We start from the raw sequence: 23072 nt of genomic DNA, 5'->3' as shown, positions 1-23072 counted from the left end.
GTGCCCAAGAAACAATCAAAAAAGTTGGATGGACTGGTTAGGTTAGTTGTCGTGCTGTTGCTTGGTCAGTGTAGAGACCACTGAATGCATAATATTCCTCTGTGATGTTCTGTCCTGAGCACAATTGGCATGTTATGAGGTAGTGCCTGTGAGGGACAGGTGTCTGTTTGTCATCCAGCCATTGTGTCTTAGGTCTTCTGGGGGGGGGAGCTTCTCCATCCTGCTTTCATTGGATCAAAGTCAAAGATTATTTTCACAGGGAAGTTAGTAGGCATTTAGAGCAGATGAACATACCACCACAGAGAGCACTTGGCAACCATTTGAGTGTGTGTGTGTGTGTGTGACCTATTAGTTAAAAAATGGAATTTTTCATTCAAATTGAGTTTGTACCATTTGATGATTTTAATCATTTGGAGGTGCATGGCTAGTTAGGCAGAATGGGTTCCGCAGCACTCCCAGTCAGATTTTGATATGAAGGAAGGACATATACGTGACTAAAAAAAGGTATTTCTGATTACAATCAACATTGCTTAATTTTAAGGGAAAGTCATCTTGATCTCTTAATCAATATTTACGTCAAACAGTTGATGAAATTCAAATAGTTAGTTAATTATAGTAAGTGACATGCATTCTCTATCCTTTACTTTTAATAGTGAAGAAAAAGGACTGATTGGAATAAAATTTCATTTTTTTTTCTGTTTACAGTTGATGCAGCCTCATGGCAGATTAAAAAAAAGGTCTGGGGCACAATTTCGTGACTGTGTATAATGTATGTGATTTGGGGGAGGGGGCGCAAGATATCCTTGCACCAGCCCTGCCAGCACACATACAGATAGGGACACACCCAGCTGCAGCTACCCACACACATGCTGAGATCAGCTCTGCATGGGAAGGCTCAGCTAAGGAACTGCCCAGTACTCAAGTGCACACCCCCTCTGGAGGGTAAACCCAAAATTATGCCATCTACAGAGAGCTGTACAGCATAAGCTCATAAAATTTGCCCTCTCCTTCAGTGTGGAGAGAGAGAGAGATGCAACAGCTTTCTGCCCAAATACTAGTTTTAGACAAAACAAAAACAAGTTGATAAAAAAAGCTTTTGTAGTTAAAGGGATAGCAAACAGATCAAAGCAGATTACTGAGCAAATAAAACAAACACTCAAACTAAGCTTAAGGTACTAAGGAAACTAAGTAGCAAATTCTCACCCTAAATGTTGTTTTAGGCAGATTGCAGAGATTCTTTGAAGCCAGCTGCACTGGCCTGCAGCTTAAAACTTCAGATATTTCATCCACAGACTAGACACCCTTCCAGCCTGGGCTCAGCAATTCTCCTCCTCTCAGTCTTTGTTTCTCAGATGTTTACAGCAGTCATCCTGGGTGAGTATTCAGTGAAGAGTGAACCTCGATTATGTCACTCCCCTGCCTTAAATAGGTTTTACATATGGGGGGAATCCTTTTGTCTTCCAGTGTGATTCCCACCGCCAGCCAGTGGAAAAGTACTAATTTTATCATGCAGTCTAGTGTCAAGTGACTTGATCACATGACCCTTACAGCCATAACTCAGTCTATTTGCAGTGTCCAAGGAAGGCTTTCCAGGAAGATGGGAGATGAGCATATTCAAAGACCTATTGTTTTTCCCAATGGCCCTTTCCAGCCAGCAATGTAGACCAATTGCTATCTGTCTAGTTGGTGTTCCCCAGGTATAAACACATTTGTAATAGGTACATAGACAATATGCCTAACTTCATATATAAAAATGATACATGCATACAAATGTGATGATCATTCAGTAAATCATAACCTTTCCAATGATATCTCACATGCCCCATCGGGCATAAAATACATCTTAGTTATGCCATTATTGTATTATAATAATATTTCTATAAATAATATGGAGCGTAATGTCAGTTTCCTCTTCTGATCACCACCATTCCCCCCCTGCCCTGCCTGGATGGTATGATGATGATTCTAGATTCTGAGGTATGGTTTATATCCAAGTATTCTGTCTGGAAAGGTGCCAAACACACCCCTCTCTCATTGTCAGTTGGAGAGTGTGATGGGTTGGATCACAGAAACCCCCTTTGGGCTTCCAGCTGATGTGTCAAGACTACTTCTGCCCCTGCTTTCCTGCCCTGGCAGCTTGGGACTTCAGCACTCTGCCTGGTTTGAGCCAAACTCGCTAGTCTGCTGCAAACCCAAACCCAGGTCTGAACCACGTGCCCTAAAGCTGCAGACTTAACTGAAAGCAGCTTAAAAAGTGTTCCTGTCTCTAACACTCAAACACCCAACTCCTAATAGGGTCCAAACCCCAAATAAATCCATTTTACTCTGTATAAAGCTTATGCAGGGTAAACTCATAAATTGTTCGCCTTTTATAACACTGACAGAGAAATGCACAGCTGTTTCTCCTCCCCCCACCCCAGGTATTAATACATACTCTGGGTTAATTAATAAGTAAAAAGTGATTTTATTAAATACAAAAAGTAGGATTTTAAGTGGTTCCAAGTAATACCAGACAGAACAAAGTGAATTACCAAGCAAAATAAAATAAAGCACGCAAGCCTATGCCTAATCCAGTAAGAAAACCGAATACAGAGAAAATCTCACCCTCAGAGATGTTTCAATAAGCTTCTATCACAGACTGGATACCTTCCTAGTCTGGGCACAATCCTTTCCCATGGTACAGCCCTTGTTCTAGCTCAGGGGGTAGCTAGGGAATTTCTCATGACTGCAGCCCCCTTTGTTCTGTTCCACCCCCTTATATAGCTTTGGTATAAGGTGGGAATCTTTTGTCTCTCTGCGCCCCTCCCCCCACTTCTAAATGGAAAAGCACCAGGTTAAAGATTAGATTCCAGTTCAGGTGACATGATCATATGTCACTGTAAGACTTCATTACCCACTTGTCAGTACACACACATACAGGAAGACTTACAGGTAAAACAGAGCCATTTCCAGTCAATTGTCCTGGTTAATGGGAGGCATCACGATTCCAAATAACCATTAATGGCCCACACTTCGCATAATTACAGTAGGCCCTCAGAGTTATGTCATATTTCTAGTTTCAGATTCAAGAATGATACATTCATACAAATAGAATGAACTCACTCAGTAGATTAAACTTTGTAATGATACCTTACAAGAGACCTTTTGCATGAAGCATATTCCAGTTACATTATATTCACACTCATTAGCATATTTTCATAAAATCATATAGAGTGCAACGTCTCAGAGAGGGTTGGACTCCATTTTTTTTTTTTTTACTCTGTCCTCATACCTCCAACTATTATTCTATCATCAACCTTCTACTTGCTTAAAGCATGTGTGGGGTGTTTTAGTTTCTCTTTGCCTATTTCTCCCAAGGAAGCTAATTTTATTTAAGGGACAATTTAATTCCATCACTACGCCCTCCCTCTCTTTCCCATTTATCTTGCCCAGTTTCTGCATCTTTAAATATGAACTTGACAGATAGTGCTAGGATTCAGTTTGCAACCTGGCTTGTATTCCATGCTGGCCTGTCAGATTGGCAGCAATTTATCTATCATGTTGTTTACTAAATCATTAATATCCTTTTGACAAAACAGATGCGGCTGCCCAACTAAACTAAAGTAGTGACTTCATTATCCAGATGCATCAGATTGCAATCAAGAGCATGCCATGCCGTTCTCATATTCTAGCATAATTGGAAAAAACATGAAGTTGATGATTGAGACAACAGAAAATTTTTGCCACAGTGCAGAGATTTTGCTTTTCTGCAGAAAATGTTCACTCAATACTAGCTGTGGTTCTGTATTAACAGGACTTGATTAATGGGATGAATAAAGCATCACCATATCCAGTTCAAACTATTTGTCCTTGTCCTTGTTTTATCCTTGCCTTTTTTTTTTCCCCCCTTGTCATCCTCTTCCTTTTCTGCTCTCTCATCTTGATATCTCACTCACACTCTTTTCTGGGCTTTTTTTATCAGAACCATTTGTATGGAAATTCCTGAGCTGGTCCACAAGGGATCTTCTTGTTCAAATGCAAAACTTAATATCTCTTGTAATAGGAGTAGTGGGACACATCCAGGTTTTCAGCATGCTTCTTGGACACAGTTAAAACATGGTAAGGATCTGTCTACACTACAAGTTGAAACCATGCTTTAACTGTGTCATGGGGCAGCTGGATTTTAACACTGCTGCATTAGCAGCATGGAGTGGGACTAAGAAAAGTGCATTTGGAAAAATGTTAAGAGTTGCTCGAAACACTAATCGGAGGGGTTCTTGTCTTCTGAACTGGTTGGTTTTACAAAGCCAAAAATATTCACTTGAGTCAGAGGGGAGGGGGGGAGGGGTGGGATCTTCCCACCTGATCTGGAAATACCTGCCCCTTCTTCCCACTCCCCATGCCCAATAGGTGGGTCGTGACACCTTGTAATTCAATAACAAGGTAGGGAGTCATTTTTAAATCTTTGGTATCTTCACACTCCAAAATCTGCTTAAAATAAAACAAACCCCAAAACTGACACACAAACTCTTCTTGTATGTTTTGATGGTATTTTAGCTCATTTTGCCCTGGAAAGGGACATAAAGGACATTATTGGGTTTAAAATATTTTTTTTTACCTGTATTACCAGTAAGGCTTTAGATTATTGAAACTGAAAATTTGAAACTAACTTCTTCACCCTTTCAGTTGTTTACATTTTGCCTTTAACTCAATTTGGACAATAAAACGTTTCTGGTTCTTATGTACTAGTAAAATGCTGCAACATTGGGGTGGCAGACACTAAACAGGAAACCTCTAAATCCAAACACAAAACACTGACATGAAAGAAAATAAAGCATTTCTATTAATATTTGGTTTTGTAAGTTCTCCCTCTCCCAGCTCCTTCCTTTTTTAAACCAAGCCTAACTGCTTATACCCGAAACTATCTGACAGTGTGTCCTTTTTAGGGGCTTGATCCAAAGCCCATTGAAATCAATAGACTCCCATGGATTTCAGTGAGCTGTGTATCTGGCCCTATGATTAAGATGCTAACCCTGAACTGAATTTATGTTTCTGAGAACATGGAAGTCTCTCCACTGGAAAACAAATAAAAACACTAATATTCAGTAATATTTTTATACCTTTTGAGCATAACATGTTATCCTATTTTAGAATTAACATCTGACTGTCCTCAAATCAAAACCACACCTCTCCCAGCACCATATCATTGAGATTGTCTTTCAGTTGAACTGCAGCTGAACTACTTTATCTTCCTTTTCTAACTGGAGTGGAATTCATTGGTGAAATCTGTATCTTAAAATAGAAAAATTAGTTTCACTTTTAAATATTGTTATCCCATAAACCTTCACCCACAACTCTCCACCCCTTCAGACCGAAAAACTCAAGTACAGAAACTGTTCACAGACTCTGAGAATTGCTCCTCTTTCACTTACAATACTTGAAATATACAATATTCAGAATTTCTAATAGTTACTGTGTCCCCTATGGAAGCAAGTTAGCAGGAAATAGGCAGAGTTGGTAAGAGAAAAGGCATTCTAGTTCCAGTAAGAAGTTGTTTTTTTTAAGCTTTCCCCACTATTTAACTTACATATGCCTCCTGTAAGATATAGTGGAGTCTTTTTCTTTCATTTAGACTAATTTAATGACCACAAGGGATCAGACTTGTATAGGGTTATATGGAATTAGAGCCAATCCTCCAGTTTGAACCGAGCAAAACCTGTTTTTCTTTATACCAATTAATTTAAAATAATCTGCTATGTTCTATCACAAGAGAACAATTTTTTTGCAAATCACTTCATTGTTTTAAACAAACAAGTTACATAGCTCCAATGGTTATGTTCTTCAGCGCCCTGTATCAAATCAAAGTTGTGAATTTTGCTTACACCTTTGTCTTCATGTGGCAAGTAATTGGTACTACAGGTCCATGTTTATAACCATTGGGTAAAATTTTCAGAAGCGCCTAAGTCTCCATGGAGCATAATCCTATTGAATTTAAATGGGATTTAAGAGCAAAAGTGACCTAGGCATTTTTGAAAATGTTATCTATTTCTTTTTGTGTAACCATCAAAAAAAAATCTTTACAAGTACATGAAGAAATTGTTGTTGTTTGTATGGGAAGAGTTGTGTATATTGAACAATGTATGATTCATGCTGGTGAGTCTTTTTTATGTCTCAAAGGTAAAATTGTATATCTTTTGTCCATTTAATTGACAATTAAATTGACGCACGAGTGCTGACCACCTGCAAACTCATGGCCTCCAGTAGGGATTGTAAATGTTTAGCCCCTCCCTAAATCAAGACCTTTTATGAGTGGAATTTATCCACATTATTCATCTCTTTAAACTGTAGATACACCAATGTCCAATCCTTACAGTCCAGAATATTTCAGACACAAAATATTCTAAGTCAGTATCATTTGGTAAGACAAGTTCCTCCTCTTATAAAGATGATCCACAAAGGTTTGTAGTAAAAATTGGGCTTGTGCCCGTCTTTGTGATATGTAAAGAAGGCCTGGAAATAGGTTTGATTTGCAGTGTTGTTTCTTGGGGCCAGGGTATCTTTTTTTTTTTTTTTTTCCCCCAGCTTGTTTATTAACCATAGAAACATCAGGAAAGTTAATTTTGGTTTTCCCTGGTTTTGCTGGAGGCCTTCCTGACAGTCTCCATAGCATGTTTATTATGAGCTCCTAACACCTTCATTGAAGGAAATGTTGTGATGAATCTTTAGTAAAGGTTTCCTTTCTCCAAAATGTTAATTAGTCATTGAAGTTAAATAGGTAAACTGAGTTTTAACTGTTCTGACTAAAAATCTCTTCCTTTCTCAGTTGCTCAGCTTTTGCTGTCTTGGCCTTTGTGAAGTATTGTGCTTTGTGTAATACATTATGTGCTTATAACAAAATGAGTGATTATACCTGCTACACCAATGTAAGCTACTTAAATTTGTTTAATCATGAACAATTACACTTGTAATGACAATAATTGTTTGTTTGGTAGCCAGAGACCTTTTGTTCATCCTAGAAATCTTTGTGCAGATTTGCCCGAGTAAAAATTGCGTCTTGAAAATCACCATTGCCTATCTCCAGGCTGTGTTTTGCAAAATATAATTTTGGTAGTATGTCAGAATCCCTGAACGTTCTAAGACCAGGTCCTCACTGCCCCTCGCAATGCCTGGGAAGAGAGATAACGTGGCAGCAGAATAGACACCCAGTGATCAGTCCCTGCCTCTGCAGTCATAGCCTGCAAATGTGACATGAACCCCAGAACAGAAACAAACACCAATAATAATGGAGAACTAGGAGAATGAGTTTGACTCATTTATCATTAATGTTAATATTTACCTTCCCACCTTTTATAATTAATCAATATCATTTTCCACTGAGAGGTTGCACAAGCAGGAATAGAGCCCAACTCCCTAATAGGCCGGACACAAATACCATTTTCTTAACCAGGCTGCTTCTCAAAACAAACCTACCACATCTTTCTGCAGAATTGAAAGGCCAGTGTTCAACCTCTGCTAATGGGGCTGGTGATATAATTGTACATAACAGAAAATGTTTCTGCAGTTTTTTTCTAGACCTTACAAAATAAACTTTATTTAAAGAAAGTTATTAAGTTGAAAAATCAAGAATGCAAACAATGGGAAATGCGAGAATTAATGTGCAAATGCATTATTTTAGTAAAATCACATATTAGATGATCATGTAGTATTTTATTGTAGCTTTTTAATCTGATTAGAACAGCACCCATCCATTATGAACCTCAAAGTATATACAGGTTTATAAACTTGAACTTACACAAGGTTTAAGTCTGAATACATTTTTTTTTAACATACCAGGAATGTTGATTATAGAAGCAACAGTATTTTAGTCAGTCACCTTAAAATACGTTGTATAAATGCAGCAAAGAATCCTGTGGCACCTTATAGACTAACAGATGTTTTGAAGCATGAGCTTTTGTGGGTCAATACACACTTCGTCAGATGCATGTCAGTTGTATAAATGGTTATTTAGAAAAAGCAGTTCCAGACTAACACGGCTACCCCTCTGATACTGGTTATTTAGAAACCTCATAAATAACTAGGATTCTTCACATACCAAAACCTGGTGTGAGGCAGCAATGTAGCAGTTACAATCTTTCTTATCAAAGATCTCTGATGGTTTCAGTTCAAAAATTCAAACTAGTATTCCCTAATATTTTTTAAACTCTGTATAGATCCATTGTGTTGAATAAATTTAAACTATGCAGTAATTCAGAGCTGTCTTGCTATTTTTGAACAGCTAATCAGGTCCCGTTCCTAACTATGAGGTCTCTTTATTCATTTCAGTTGAGGCAATCCCAGTCATACTGCACGGACACAGAATGCCTTCAAGAATGTGAGTAACCATGTTCTAACTGGAAGTGTATGAGCTTAGGACTCCCGTGAAAGTCAAAATAAGCAGCAGTAATTTAACTAAAATGAGATGCTGTATGGCCTGGATTTTTTTTTTCCTTGCAGAGTTGTGGTTTGAATTAATCTTTATCACATTTAAATTAATGTATGTTATGGGCCACATCCTGGGCTGAGCAACCCTGAAACCCACTGGTGTCAGTGTGAGTTGCAGGAGTGAGCACCTTTCTCGATTTGTCCCCCAGTCTAATGAAATTTAGCCTAGGAACTTTCATGGTTCAAATTTGACCTTCCTTGCACCTGCAAGGACCATGGTACTAAGTGGGATTCACCCCAGGCAGGATAATCATGGTTTTTCCAATACACAGAGGTTGTGCCACGGGAGGGTAGCACTATGGAAGCCCTGCCAGCGAAGACTGCAGTGGGACTGTGCTGAATCAGTACATCCCCTGAATGCCTGGGTCATGCCTCCTCCGTGGCTACTGCCATTCACATGTAGGATTGTGCAGTCTCTTTGAACCACTGTGACCCCCCTGCACTCCAAGAAGTTTCCTTCACAGAAGGGCCTCTGCCAGCATCTGCCTATAAGGAAATCTGATCCATTATGCACCATATACACAGCAGGGGTTCTCAGGACAAATTATTTGGTGGTCTCAGGGTGCAGCCACCAACTCTTGCTGGTGGCAGCTCTCACACTTCTTCCTAAAACATTTAATTACCTTTAGGAAAAACAAATTACATTGATTTGGATGTGTGTATGTGCATATTTATTTTTTGCTTGTTAGCCTGCTGTGAAAAGTGATATTAACATACAAGTATCACTTTAAGCAGATTTACTCAGCCCTGGGAAGTCTGGGGGCAGATGAAGCCATGGATGGGAGATCAGGGTAGGCAGCAGGGGCAATTGGGAGGGCAGGTTGGCCAGGGAAAGCAGCAGGGGGCCAGAGCCTGAAGCTCTGGGGCCAGAGCCCAGGTATAGAGGCCAAAGGCTCACTACCAGAGCCGTCCTCCCCACCACCCCCACCAGCTGGGCAACTCTTGCTGGAAGCCCCAGTAACCAACACAAAGGCTGTGCATCCAGGAGCACCAGGGAGGGGGAGGGGCCACTGGTTCCCTCCCACACCACCCCATCACACCCCAGGAGGCTGTGGCAACAAGAAAAGCCCCTAGTGACCCCATTTGAGAAATGCTGCACTAAAGTACAGTGTGATGGCATTTCTTCCTGACTCAGTGGCCATTTCACTAATACAGCAGTGTTGAGGTGTATGTTCACTTAAAATATGCTGTAAATAATAAGTGCACACTATCTAGACATCATCATGTTAGCCAAATGGGATCAATTCAGACATGGAAGTGTATCTGTGTGGAGATTCCATTGAGGGCTTTGAGTGGCAGAGTGATCACTACGTGGTAGAACTGAGCATTATGTAGTTAGTTTGTAGTCAGGTAATGCATTCACAGACAATGTTTGTATTTGGAGGGGGAGTGAGCAGCAGTGGGCAAAGGAAGTGTAGTTAAAACAGAGTAAAATTTTCAAGAGCACCTGACTGAGAAGCCTAATATAGGCTTTGAAAAGCATCTGATTTAGGATCCTGAGGCCCATTTTCTAAAGTAACTTAAGCCTTAGGAGCCTAAGTCTGATTGCAGGTCATCTTTGAAAATGGGCCTCAGGCTCCTAAATGACTAGATGCCTTGGGAAATTTTATCCCAAAGCTTGTTAATGCATAAAACCTTCAATGACATGTTGAGCATTATGCTGCCTTGACCAAGTAATGCACATACATGCTTGACTAAGCTGCCTGTTTCTGAGGGATGGATTTTTAGCCAATTGTTTCTACATGCATACCTGACCTGGTGCTACAGGAACAAGCCTATCCTCATTGATTGAATAATGAGCACCTTGTGGGCCTGCTAAAAGACCATCAGGGCTCAGTTGGAGGAAGATCCTGAGAGAGACACAAGCCCTTCTAAGACCATGGATACTGTATCTTATATTGGTGTAACTTACATTGCTCAAGGATTTGAATAAACCACCCCCTTGACTGACATAAGTTATACTGACCTAAGCACTGGTGTAGACCAAAGGTTCAACCTTTCTTTTTTAGGCCCTCCCAGCATGCTATAAAAATTCCATCACCCATCTGTGCCACAACAACTATTTTTCTGCATATAAAAGTCAGGGCCAGTGTAACCGGGCACGACTCACCTCCACAGCGTCTCCTACTGGTCATCCTCTGGGATTAGCTCAAATTCCAGCTCTGAGCACCCTCTGCAGGCCGGTGATCCGCCTTTCGGCTACAGGCCCCATGTCCCTCCCTGGACCCCGGTGCCCCTTTTATGTGGGGTTCTGCCCCCTGGCAGTAACCCCTTCCTTAGGGGTTTCCCTTCCCTGGGAACCGCCCACCCTCTATCCTCACTTTGCTTCAGTGTCTTGGCAACTGCCCAGTCATTGGCTAGCCTCACGCCCTGGGGCAGACTGCAGTATTAGCCTCTCATCATTGGCAAAGGGTGTTGGACCAGCTGCCTTGGCCTACCCCTGGGTTGCACCCTGCAATGCCCAATACCTCTTAGCCTTCTGCTAGGCTGCAGCCTGGGGCTTTCCAGGCAGGAGCTCCCCAGCTCCTCTGCCTTTTCCCAGCCCTGCTTCACCCTAGTTACCTTATTTGGTTCCCTGCAGCCAGGCCCTTCTCTCTCTGAATGCAGAGAGAGTCTGTCTGGGCTTCTGGCTTCTCTGCCCTTATATAAGGGCCTGTTGCTCAGTTTGGGGCATGGCCCCAGCTGCTGCCACTTCCCCAATCAGTCCAGCCTAAAAGGCTGCTTTCTCCAGCCCCAGCCCTTATCCAGGGCTCTTTTTAACTCCTTCTGGGCCGGAGCAGAGACCCACTCTGCTACAGCCAGCATTAGGGGATAGTAAGCAGCACAACTGCCGGGGGCCCTGTGAAGCTAAGTTGCTCAGGCTTCGGCTTCCGCCTCAGGCGGTGGGGCTTCGGCTTTCTGCCCTGTGACCAGCAAGTCCTAATGCCAACCCTGATTGGCGAACCCTTGAAACCTGATCGCTGCCCCCCCAGTGGACCCCAGACACCTCGTTGAGAACCACTGGTGCAGACAATTCTCCTGCCGACATAGCTACCACCGCTCATTGGGACTGGAGTAATTAAGTTGACACAAGAGCTCTCTCCCATCAACTTAGAGCATCTGCACTAGCAGCACTACAGTGACGCGCAGCTGCAAGCTCTGTAGTGTAGACGTAGCCTAAGAGAGAGAGGAGCTTCCAGAGACCACAGGCCCCAAGGATGAGAGCTACGCCATCTGAGGCCAAGTGGAGAAGCTACAGAGCAGAGAGGCCAGGACTGAGAACCACAGGACTGCACTCTCAGCAAGTTTGCAGATGACACTAAACTTGGAGGAGTGGTAGCTATACTGGAGGGTAGGGGTAGGATACAGAGGAACCTAGACAAATTAGAGGATTGGGCCGAAAGAAATCTGATGAGGTTCAACAAGGACAAGTGCAGAGTCCTGCACTTGGGACGGAAGAATCTCATGCACTGCTACAGATTAGGGACCGAGTGACTAGGCAGCAGTTCTGTAGCAAAGGACCTAGTGGTTACAGTGAACGAGAAGCTGGATATGAGTCAACAGTATGCCCTTGTTGCCAAAAAGGCTAACAGCATTTTGGGCTGTATAAGTAGGGACATTGCCAGCAGATCGAGGAACGTGATCATTACCCTCTATTCGACACTGGTGAGGCCTTATCTGGAGTACTGTGTCCAATTTTGGGTCCCACACTACAAGAAGAATGTGGAAAAATTGGAAAGAGTCCAGCGAAGGGCAACAAAAATTATTAGAGAGCAAGAGCTCTCCAATTATTATGAGGAGAGGCTGAGGGAAGTGGGATTGTTTAGTCTGCAGAAGAGAAGAATGAGGGGGGATTTGATAGCTGCTTTCAGCTACCTGAAATGGGGTTCCAAAGAGGATGGTTCTAAACTGTTTTCAGTGGTACCAAATGACAGAGCAAGGAGTAATGGTCTCAAGTTGCAGTGGGGGAGGTTTAGGTTGGATATTAGGAAAAACCATTTCGCTGGGAGGGTGGTGAAGCACTGGAATAGGTTACCTAGGGAGGTGGTGGAATCTTCTTTCTTAGAGATTTTTAAGGTCAGGCTTGATGAAGCCCTGGCTGGGATGATTTAGTTGGGGATTGGTCCTGCTCTGAGCAGGGGGTTGGATTAGATGACCTCCTAAGGTCCTTTCCAACCCTGATATTCTATGATCCTATGACCCAAGGAGAAGGGCAGTGTAAGACCTGAGCCCAAGGGGAGAGACTATATTTGAAGTTTATTTGTATTTAATAAATAGAACCCTAGCAAGTGAATTTTGTCTTACATCTGTTTGGACTTTCTGGAGTTCTGAAGGAGTCCTGAGAAAAAGGAAACTGAGGCAGGAAGTGCTTGCAGTGCTGCATTGGTCAGCAGGGGATGCCCTAGGGCAGACATACCTCACCACACCTGGGCTCCTATACATGTGTCTGCACTCTGGCAAGAACAAACATCTGAATATAATAAAGCATTTTTAAGGGTTTGCACCTGCAAAGTGCAGAGACAAATGTGTCTGAGTAGAAGCTTGCTGAAAATACGCCTCAAAATGTGTTGTCCTAATTAGAATTCCTTTCATGTTTACTGTTAACGCTTGTTGTTATGTCCAAGGCTTTATCTTAGTTACAGGATTCAGATAAAACACAGTTGAGTCCTGTCCACATGACAGATACAACTATGCAGTGCAGTGTCGTAATGGGTCAGGACACAGCTATGTTGTAACCAGAATCTCTGACTCAGTTATGCTTATAGTGCAGATGTGCCATTAGATTTTCCCAGTTGCCATTAAAAGGAATGAGAGGAGGCAAAAGAATCACAGCTTGTACTTTAATGATCATTATTCATATAAAAGGTACAACAATTGAGAACCAGCCTGCATCAATAGACAGCCAAATAAATTAAATATGGATAACTATGTAGAATCAAGTCATCCATACATCTCAGACTGTTTGGTCAGGGCTGGCCATTATACACTTAGTTCCACCACTATCACAGAAAATACTTTGATTCCAAGTGCATATTTTTGTCTGGATCTCATTAGTATTTTTTATACTCCTGTAAAATTTATTTTGATTTGTGCTTTCAACTTCGCAATTTAGTTCTTTCTGCTTATGAAAAAACATTGTTTTAAGTAGTAAGAGAGAGGGTGGGTTGTATTGCCTTTTTGTGGATCCCATCCCAGAGTGGAGCTGATGAGTTTTAGAGAGAGAAAGACATTCTGTAATCTTCAGGCCTGGTCTGCACTACAAAGTTAGATCGACATAAGCCACCTTGCATCGATCGAGTTGTGCACGTGTCTATACTTAAATTTGTAACCCCGGCATTATGCCAACGTAATAACTCCACCTGCCCAAGTGGTGTTGAGCCATGGTCAATGTACTGTGGTCAACTCAGTGTGAATGTAGATACTCAATTACCTATGTCGACCCTAACAGTCCTCCAACAGCTGTCCCACAATGCCTGATGCTGACCAAGTTGATCACAATTGTGTGCTCTACTGCCCACGTTCACAGAGACCAAAAGCCCCCCCCCACACACACACACACTTTAACACCCCACAGAATTTTGGAATGCCTTTTCCTGATTGTCCATCTTGGCAGCTCTCCATTGTTGTGTGCAGTTGTCCAGCTGACCATGCGGTTACATGCTCCAGATGTGCTCAGGCTTGGAGTAGACAGAAGATATTGGATCTCCTGGGCCTGTGGGGAGAAGGAACTGTTCAAGCACACCTGTAGAGACATGGACATCTGTGAGCAGATTGCACAGGGGATGCAGAAGGATATAACAGGGACCAGCAGCAGTACCACGTGAAAATGAAGGAACTGCAGCAGGCATATCAGTCCAGTGCCAAGCTGCAGTTCTGCCGCTTTTACAAAGAACTGCATGCCATACTTGGCAGAGGCCTCATCACCACCCCACAGACCACTGTGGATGCTTCTGAGGAGCTCAAGTCACAGACTCCTGCCATGAACAGCGAGGAGGAGAAATATGGGGGGCATGTGACCGGGGGGTCCACTTATGCCATGAGTCAGGACCTGGTTTTGACTCCGCCCCAGTCCACTCAGTCCCAGCAGTCAAGCACAGGCGAGCCCGACACAAGGGAAGAAACCTTGGGTGAGTGTGTAAATGTATTTCCTATTACATTGATGTTGCTCCCAACTTAGCAGGACACAGCTATCGACTTTTCAGTAATTTACTTGTACTAGAAGAAGCAGCTGCAGCAATACAACAGAGTTGGAATTATCTGCTTTTCATTCCCATGTAGAGTTAAGTGGGGTAAGGGGAGGGCATGCAGAGCAGTTTTGTTTATGTACACAGAGTGTCCCTTGAATCCTCCTGAGAGATCTCAATGAAACTTTCATGGAGTCACTCTGCTCTCTAGAAGGTTTCTAGGGATGGCAGACTTATTTCTTCCACTGCAGGATGCTTTCCCATGCCCACTGGCGATAACTTGGGGCAGCACCATTGCAGTGAACAGGCTAGCTGGATAAAAGCCTTGATGGCTTCAAGACACCAGCAGCAGCTGTGCAATCTCTGCCTTTGTTACCCTCAGAAGTGAGATCAGCTAAGATCACCATTGCCCATGAAAAATGGTGCCAGTATTCAATGCCATTGCCTTATATTCATAGTTTCATGTAACTAAGCAGTTTCCTCCTTGTTCCCCTCACCTCTGGAGGGCTATATTCACCCTGGCTGGAGCAGTGAGTGACGCCATGCACAAGCACTCTGAAACAGACATGTCCATGAGCATGGTTTGTTTAAACTTCAGGGGAGCAAGGGAGGGGAGTTCTGAAACTTAATTTTCACTCTCCTTTGTGACTACACTGACAGTGGTACCTCTGTGTGTTTTGTCTGTAGCTGCTGCCACTGCAACCTTGAGGGTTTCTCTCCCCACGGAATGTCTGATCCAGATCGGAAGAGAAAGAAGACGACTCGGGATGCCATGTTTAGCGAGATCCTGCAAGCTAGTACTGCATCAGACCATGGACAGAGGGCCTGGAGGATGAATACTACAGACTATATGGAGAAGAAAAGAGTGGTCAGGAGAGAGGCCTAGGAGTCCCAGCAGGAAAAGGAGAGGGAAATGCACCAGGATATAATGGGGCCTTTCCGGCAGCAAACTGATGCTGCAGACACTTGTGAATCTACAGGTGTAACAACCACTGGCTCACCTCCCTTTGCAATCTATGGAGAGCTCCACTATAGCACCTCCCTCCACCCATCCTCAACATTCAGTTTGGCATCAGGGCCACATCACTATGCCTATCTCTCTACATCGCGAGACACAACCACAGCTTCATGCACACTGACCTGTGAGTGCCACAGTTGTTGTGTATATATAGCTAAAATTGACATGAAAGTTCCTTCCCCTTCTTTAAGCTCTGTTCCATATATTTATTAAGGTTTTACTATATTTGCTTTTAATTTTCATATAATTTCTTTTTGAATTGTTGTCATTACTCAATAAAATTCTACTGTTTGGAAAACATTTCATTTTTATTAGTCCCCAACTTATGCTGCAGAATGCCTGGTGGTACTGAAAGCAGCCACTTACATGTCGTTGCACGCTGTGACATAAGTCACAGGATCAGTGATGGGCACACAGTAATAATCGTAAGTGTACAGCAAGCCCCGCAACAATCATGGTGCATTGTCAGTATTATATTCATATATGTATACCAACTACTGCACAATTCTTAACTGGCTGCCAAACTGAAGGACCAGGTAGAGCACCATACACCAAAACGCATTACTGTGGCTTGTTGTTAAAGCACTCTTTCAAAGCCTCCCTGAGCTGTATAGCTCCACATTGAGCTGTCTGATAGCCCTTGTGTTTACTGTTCAAACTCAGCAGACAGCTGCTCCACCTCTGCCCTTAACTCCAGCAGCAACTTTTCCCTCTTTGCTTCACAGATGCAGGACACAGCAGGCAACTATAACTAAGGCTGTGATTCCTTCACTGAGGTTGAGAAGTCAGGGATTCTGTGACTTTCCATAATCTCCATGACTTCCACAGTGGCAGCCATCCCTGCCGCTGCTGGAGCAACCTGGGGCCAGCCGCACCAGCCACCGCTTGGGAGGTCCCAGGCAGCTGGCTCTGGGAACCGCCTGAGCAAAGGCCAGTGCAGCTGGTCCTGCAGACTCCCTGAGCAGTGGTCCTGGGGGCAGCCCCGGAGAGTGTCTGAGCAGCAGTCTCAGGGGCTGCCCTAGGACCAGCCACAATGGACACTGCTTGAGCAGCCCTGGGCAGCTGGCTCCAGGGAGCACCTTAGCAGCAACAGTCTCAGGGTGCCCAGAAGCTGTCCAGAGAATGGTCCCGGGCAGCAGCGACCAGGGGGTAGTCAACCCCCAGCACTGAAGCAGAGCCCCAGCAGGGGTCCCCTTGAGCATCAGAACCCTAGAAGTAGAGTTTTAGTCAAGTGTATTTTTGGTAAAAGTCATGGGCAGGTCACGGACTGTGAATTTTTATTTATTGCCCATGATCTGTCCATGACTTTTACCAAAAATATCCATGACTAAATCTTAGCTTTAACTATACCCTGTGGGATATTTTTCTTACTGAGATCCAATCTTGTGAAGTAAACAATGATAGTGCCCCCTCAGTCTACCAAAGCCTCTTTCAAGCTGCTGAGCCAGTAGTTTAATCTTTCTTTGTTGCTGTCAAAGTATCCAGTGTGTGGCTTCGTGAGTTAGGGGACTAAAGGCTAGGCTGGGTCCCCCAGGATAAGTAATGGCATTTCAACATCACGGATGATAATCTGCCAGTTGGGAAAGAAAGTACCTGCTTATAGCTTTCTGAACAGCCCATGTTCTTAAAGATGTGAGTGTTGTGCACCTTCCCTGACCAGCCAACACTGATATCAACGAAGTGTCCCTGGTGATCTACCAGTGCTTCCATAGAAAAGTAGCCCATTCTGCTGATATACTCTGTGGCAAGGTGGCCTGGTGCCAAAACAGAGGTATCCATGCTATCTGTCACTTCATCACAGTTCAGGATTCCCATTGTTGCAAATCCATCCATTATGTCCTGCATGTTGCTGAGAGTCACAGTTCTTTGTAGCAGGAGATGTTTAATAGCCCTGCACGCTTGCCTGACAATGACCCCCACAATTGATTTTCCAACTCCAAAATAATTTCCCACTGACTGGTAGCAAAATATGGCACGGCAAGTTTTCCACACGGTGATCACCACTCACTTCTCTACTGGCAGGGCCATTGTCATTTTGGTGTGTCTATGCTGGCGGGTTGGGGCAGGCTCAGCACACAGATCCAGGAATGTGGTCTTGTGCATCAGAAAGTTTTTCAGTCACTGCTCATCATCCCAAGCCTGTATTATGATGGGATCCCAGCAGTCCATGCTTACTTCTTGGATCCAGAAGCTGCACTCCATTGTTTGCAGCTGCTCTGTGAACACCAACAACAACCTTTAATTGGTTCTCGCTATGTCCCACAGCAATCTGCCCAATCATCTTGTTTCCTGTGATTCTTCTGGCTCTGCAATTACCTCATGATCATGTATCCTGTGCTTGCAATGCTCAGAACAGAAGTGCAGAGCTGTGCAGACCCCATGCTTCTGTCAGAGATGGCATAGCAACAAGTCCTTTGTGAGTTCATAGGTTTTTAAAACATGAACATTATGGGATAGAGATGATGATATAGGGCAGAAAAAGTTGCATGATGGGAACTTGACCCTGCAGTGCGATTCAACCCTATGCAACTTGTTTTTACCCCACCAAAAGACAGCATGCTGGACAGTGACGAGTTGCACACTGGGATATCTATCCATGGTGCATGCCACTATGCATTGAACCACTCTGGGTGAGTACATGCAGCACCGACAAAGGGAGCCAAGTGTGCATGTTCATAAACAATATGCTAACTGCGACGGCTTTATGCCAATGTAACTTATAGCAGCAAAAGTTTGTAATGTAGACATGCCCTTAGTTAGGGAAGGTCATTGTGATTTGAAGCCTCTGAGAAGGCAAAAGGGAGACAGTGGAGGAGATCCAGAATGCTCCTTTTACTTTCAGGGAACTAGGTTTTCCCTTTGAACTGGAATTAGCAGAGGAGGAAAAGACCAAGATTTATTTGGCCTTTTAGAATGGTTGCGTTACAAATGCTTTGCTTTCTGTAATCACCAGATATTCATGCAAATTGCATATAATCATGGCTTTAAAAATTTACTTACTGTTTGTCTAAAATCAGATATCCGAAGAGTAATTGTCTGCTCAGCAAGAATCGGTGTCAAGTTAGTCCAATCAGATAAGGATTGGAAAAGGACATCATAGTCTTCCAGCATGGTGCAACTTCTTTGCACCATGCCACCACTGTATTCTGGTTGTAAATCTGGCTCAACTGGTCCAGGGAGGATGATCCTAATTTAAAGTGATCCTTAGATGGTATTTAGCCTGTTTCACACAGATAGAATTTTGCCATGAGTTGCAAGCATCCCGTCACTTCTGAGAAAGAGAAAGGGGCATGTATGTCAGGGGATGGTGATAGCATGGTCTAGCAGTTTCAGTATTCACCTGTGTTGAGAGTTCTGTTTCTGTCTCTGCCACAGACTTGCTTTGTGACAAGTAATCTCTCTGTGCCTGAGTTAACCCATCTATAAAATAGGATGGTAATACTTCCTCATTCCCGGGGAGGGGCATGAGGCTTAGTTCATTAATGTTTGTGAAGCACTTTGAGATCCATGGGCTGACAGGTATTGTATAGAATGCCAAGTTCTATTCAATTATTTTATAATGTGCACAGTTTAGTTCCAGTGGGGGGTTGCTTTCTGTTAATGGCTTAGGATGACATTTTGACTGACTGTTTTTTTTTTATTGGGTAAACAACAAGTGTTGTAAAACTCTCAAGAATCAAATAACAGAATAAACAGATTGAGCCTGGAGAATCTGCTGGAATTGTTGTTTTCTGAGGTGGGTTATGACTATTCTGAGCCCTGCTCCATGAGACCGTCACATCCACCCTCACCCTCACTCTCGGACAGACAGGCAGGCATGAGGCATGACTTCCATTCATTGCCTCCCTGTTCCTTCCCCTTAAATCAGGTTGTGATGGATCTAGAATCTGGCTCCTTTTTCATAAGTCCTGCACCAGCAGCAAGTGACTAGCTGGCTAGCAGCAATCAGCTCAGTAATACACTTCCTGCCATTTACTGATTCATAGTTCTTCAATGCTGGGCCCAGATCCCAAAATTCTTGCTTTAATTCTCCCCTGACAGTTCATTCTGGTGGTTCATGTTTCTTTCTGGAAAGCCAGCTGCTCGTATTGTTACAGACAAATCCTCTGGCTACAGATCATAGAAGTAACTGCTGAGATTTATGTGCATTTTTGTTTGGGAAACAACAGGGCTGTGGCTCAGTGATGTCATAGATGTATCATGTTTTTCTGTTGCTACCAACTAAGGAGAGGCAACCACAGAATTCCATGTAAACTCCCTATACACTGTGGATTATGATTCTTTCTGTGAAATGTATCCTTTAACCCCAAATTTAAGATTTTTTGGAGCTTGCATCCAGCCAAATTGGAATAGTAGTATTGACAGAAGTGTGAAGTTCTGTTGTTCATGTCCGTATATTAATAACTGTGAACTCTTATTGATTTTGTTGTTGCTCTATTATGTAGAATTTATATTGTTTTAGTACTCACAGGACCCAGTCTGGATTGGGGCTCTGTACAACCTCATAGAGGAAGATAGGGGCAATGCTCCAAAGATCTTATAATTTACTATGTAGAATCTGCCACTGGTAGCCATTTCATTGCTGATTCTCCCGTTCACAAACATTTATCCACTGCTGCTGGAAGGTACCTATCTCATCTTGAGGGATTAATTTTAAAGGGTGTCATGAAGGAAGAATGCTACAAGTATTGAATGTGCAAATAGCTGAATATTCCATCAGAGATTCCTAAGATTCTCCAGGTAAAATGCTCTTGCAACGGTCCTCAAAATGTAGAGGAAAAGTGTATGTTTGCAGATCTGTCTATTAAAAGATATTAGGCTGCCCAGTGCTGCTTTTAGGATAGTGGGGGTTTCTCTAAAATCTGTTCCAGCAGCAGTAGTTCACTTTTAGCGCATAATATTTCTGAATAATGCTTTGTGTCTTATAATGAGATAGGGTAAAAACACATGAGACTAGGGTCATGTTGCTGGAAACCCAGCAGATCAGCCCTCTGGTGGTTCCTCCTGCATAGAGAGGATTCCCAGGTGATGCTGTAGAGGCCAACTGCCCTTATAAAACCTGGCATAGGCATGTGGATGAAGAAAAGGAGACCTGATTTTCTTTCCCTCCTCTGTGCTCCAGCTGTTAGAACAGCCATACTACTGTGGGAGGCCTCGGGAGGTGTATGTAATGTTAGTGCAGCCCTGATGAAACTCAGAATTGTGATAGGGGCTAGCAGCCTAACAGAGCCACAGAGGGAATCCTGAGGTGGCATATAGCTGCCTCTATGTTGCTCTTGATGATGCTTCCCCATCTCACCTTACAAAGGGGGTGGGAGGGATAGGAACAAGAGCACCAGAGAACTGTAGGGCACTATTCTCTGGAGCCACTTTTGGAGCAGCCCTTAGACTGCTTTAAGTTATTTTGAGGGCCATTGTAACTGCCAGCAGTCCAAGAGCTGGGGAAGCAGAATGGAGGCTCATTGCTGGTGAGGATTTGGCTTTAACTTTAGTTTTCAAATAAAATAAACTTCTAATTTTCTTTAAGTGACATCTGCCACTCAGCATGAAGAATGTTTACAGTTTACAGTTACCCACTGATCATGACTCCTGCTCCTTGCTTCACTTGGAAATGGGATCCTCAGCTCATACTCATATGAGCAGTAGGTTGGCTATATGCATCAGTAGGTTTGTTACCTACAGAATTTTGTAGTATGCAGTTTCTTGCAGAGCAATGTGGCTGATGTTTATTTTTACTATATCTCTTAGGGGTAGGTATCATTAGAGTTCAGCTTGTATTGCAAACTGGACCTGTTCTTCATAGTGGACAGGGGTGGCTTTAGCTATTTTGCCTACAGAGGCATGCCTGCAGGAGGTTCTCCAAAGCTACAGGACTAGCGGACCCTCCGCAGGCACGCCTGCGGGAGGTCCTCCGAAGCCGCGGGACCAGCGGACCCTCCGCAGGCAAACCGCTGGAGGCAGCCTGCCTGTCGCCCCGTGGCACCGGAAGAGCACCCCCACGGCTTGCCGCCCCAAGCACACGCTTGGCGTGCTGGGGCCTGGAGCCGCCCCTGATAGTGGAGGATTTTAACTGAAAGATTTCTTGAGGAGTTGTGTAACTACAAACTAAAGAGGTCATCTTAAAGCCTTTTATATATCTCTTTAGGGTAACAAGGATTCTAATTTATAACTTAAGCAAGGAAGTACATGATACAATAAGGGAGTGCTGCTCAGGGTAGTTAGTAATCGTACATTAGCACTTTGAAAATACTGTGCTACACAAACATTAGAAGCCCTATTCCTCTCTCCTAGCTATCTCTCCTGTGCCCTCAGGATCCTGTACAGTGACCAGGGAACTGAGTTTAACAAATGTGCTTAAGCTAAGTTTGTAAGCTAAATGTGCTTAAGCTGAACTAGGTTGTAATACAGCTTGGATGGGTCCAAGTGTGTTAGAATCAGGTTCTAGCCAAACTTAGGCTATTCACCAGTTATCCTAACGGTATTTGGATCACCACTGCATCTTGGATCCCAGGTCAATCACAACTGAGATTAAGGTTGACTTTGCTTCCTTTACCTGTGTGCCTTAGTTAGACAGGGTGTAGGATTCTTCAGAACCTGTTACTCAGGGAATCTCATAACTTAAGTGGAAGGGGAGAAGCCACACTTCACGTAGAGTGGAAGAATCATAACTTCTTGCCTCAATTCACAGATCAAGCGACAGAACAGTTGCAGTTGCAGCTGTTAGGTGAAAGGTAAGATGACATGGACTCAAGTGCCTGCAGTATGCAGATGGCACATAGCATTACCTATCTTTCACCAGATAGGATCATACTACTACTGACAAGATGACCCGGTGTTTGTATAGGATCAACTCATGGATGCAGAACACCTGGTTGAAGCGGAACCTGAGCAAGAGAAGGATGATGTTTGTGGGCAAAGGAAAGCACTCAAACTTTCCAGCCATGGTGGAGGCTGCTTTAATTGAAGGTGCACACCCATAAATTGGTCATTTCCGTCTGTAGTTTAGGAGTGTTCATTAATTCCTTGCTGACACAAAGTTCTCACATGGCAGCATCTGCAAGAATGCTTTCTACCATCTCCAGTTGTCTAGAAGTTTCTGTCCCATCTTGGCAGATGGTGACCTGTCTCAATTATATATGCCTTTTATCACCATCCAACTGGACTACAGCAGTAAAGCCATCAATGCTTAGGAATCTTCAGCTGGAACAGAACTCTGCTGCATGTCTCCTTAGCAAGGGTGGCTACTCCAACCACATCAAACCTGTCCTTCATTCTCCACACTGTCTTTGCATAGAACGTCAAGTCACGTTCAAGGTCTTTGTCCTTATCTTCAAGGCGCTCAATGCCTTGGCCTTAGAACTTCTAAATGATAGCTAGAAGTTCCAAGATGAGGACTTTGTTCATAAGTTCTGCTTCTCTGGCACTATGGA

The 23072-nt window shown here is 43.3% G+C and overlaps 1 protein-coding gene across 1 annotated transcript in view; it reads left to right on the top strand.

Moving 5' to 3' along the window:
* SMIM14 (small integral membrane protein 14) overlaps nucleotides 1-23072 on the top strand; it is a 68265-nt gene that overhangs the window by 31279 nt on the left and 13914 nt on the right. The window contains exon 3 of the mRNA XM_030565168.1: nucleotides 8302-8350. Within this exon, the coding sequence (XP_030421028.1) occupies nucleotides 8302-8350 (49 nt within the window). The remainder of the gene's footprint in view (nucleotides 1-8301; nucleotides 8351-23072) is intronic.

The sequence above is a fragment of the Gopherus evgoodei genome, chromosome 5 (assembly GCF_007399415.2).
Source record: "Gopherus evgoodei ecotype Sinaloan lineage chromosome 5, rGopEvg1_v1.p, whole genome shotgun sequence".
Classification (NCBI taxonomy): domain Eukaryota; kingdom Metazoa; phylum Chordata; order Testudines; family Testudinidae; genus Gopherus; species Gopherus evgoodei.
This window is presented reverse-complemented; position numbering and strand designations above follow the sequence as displayed.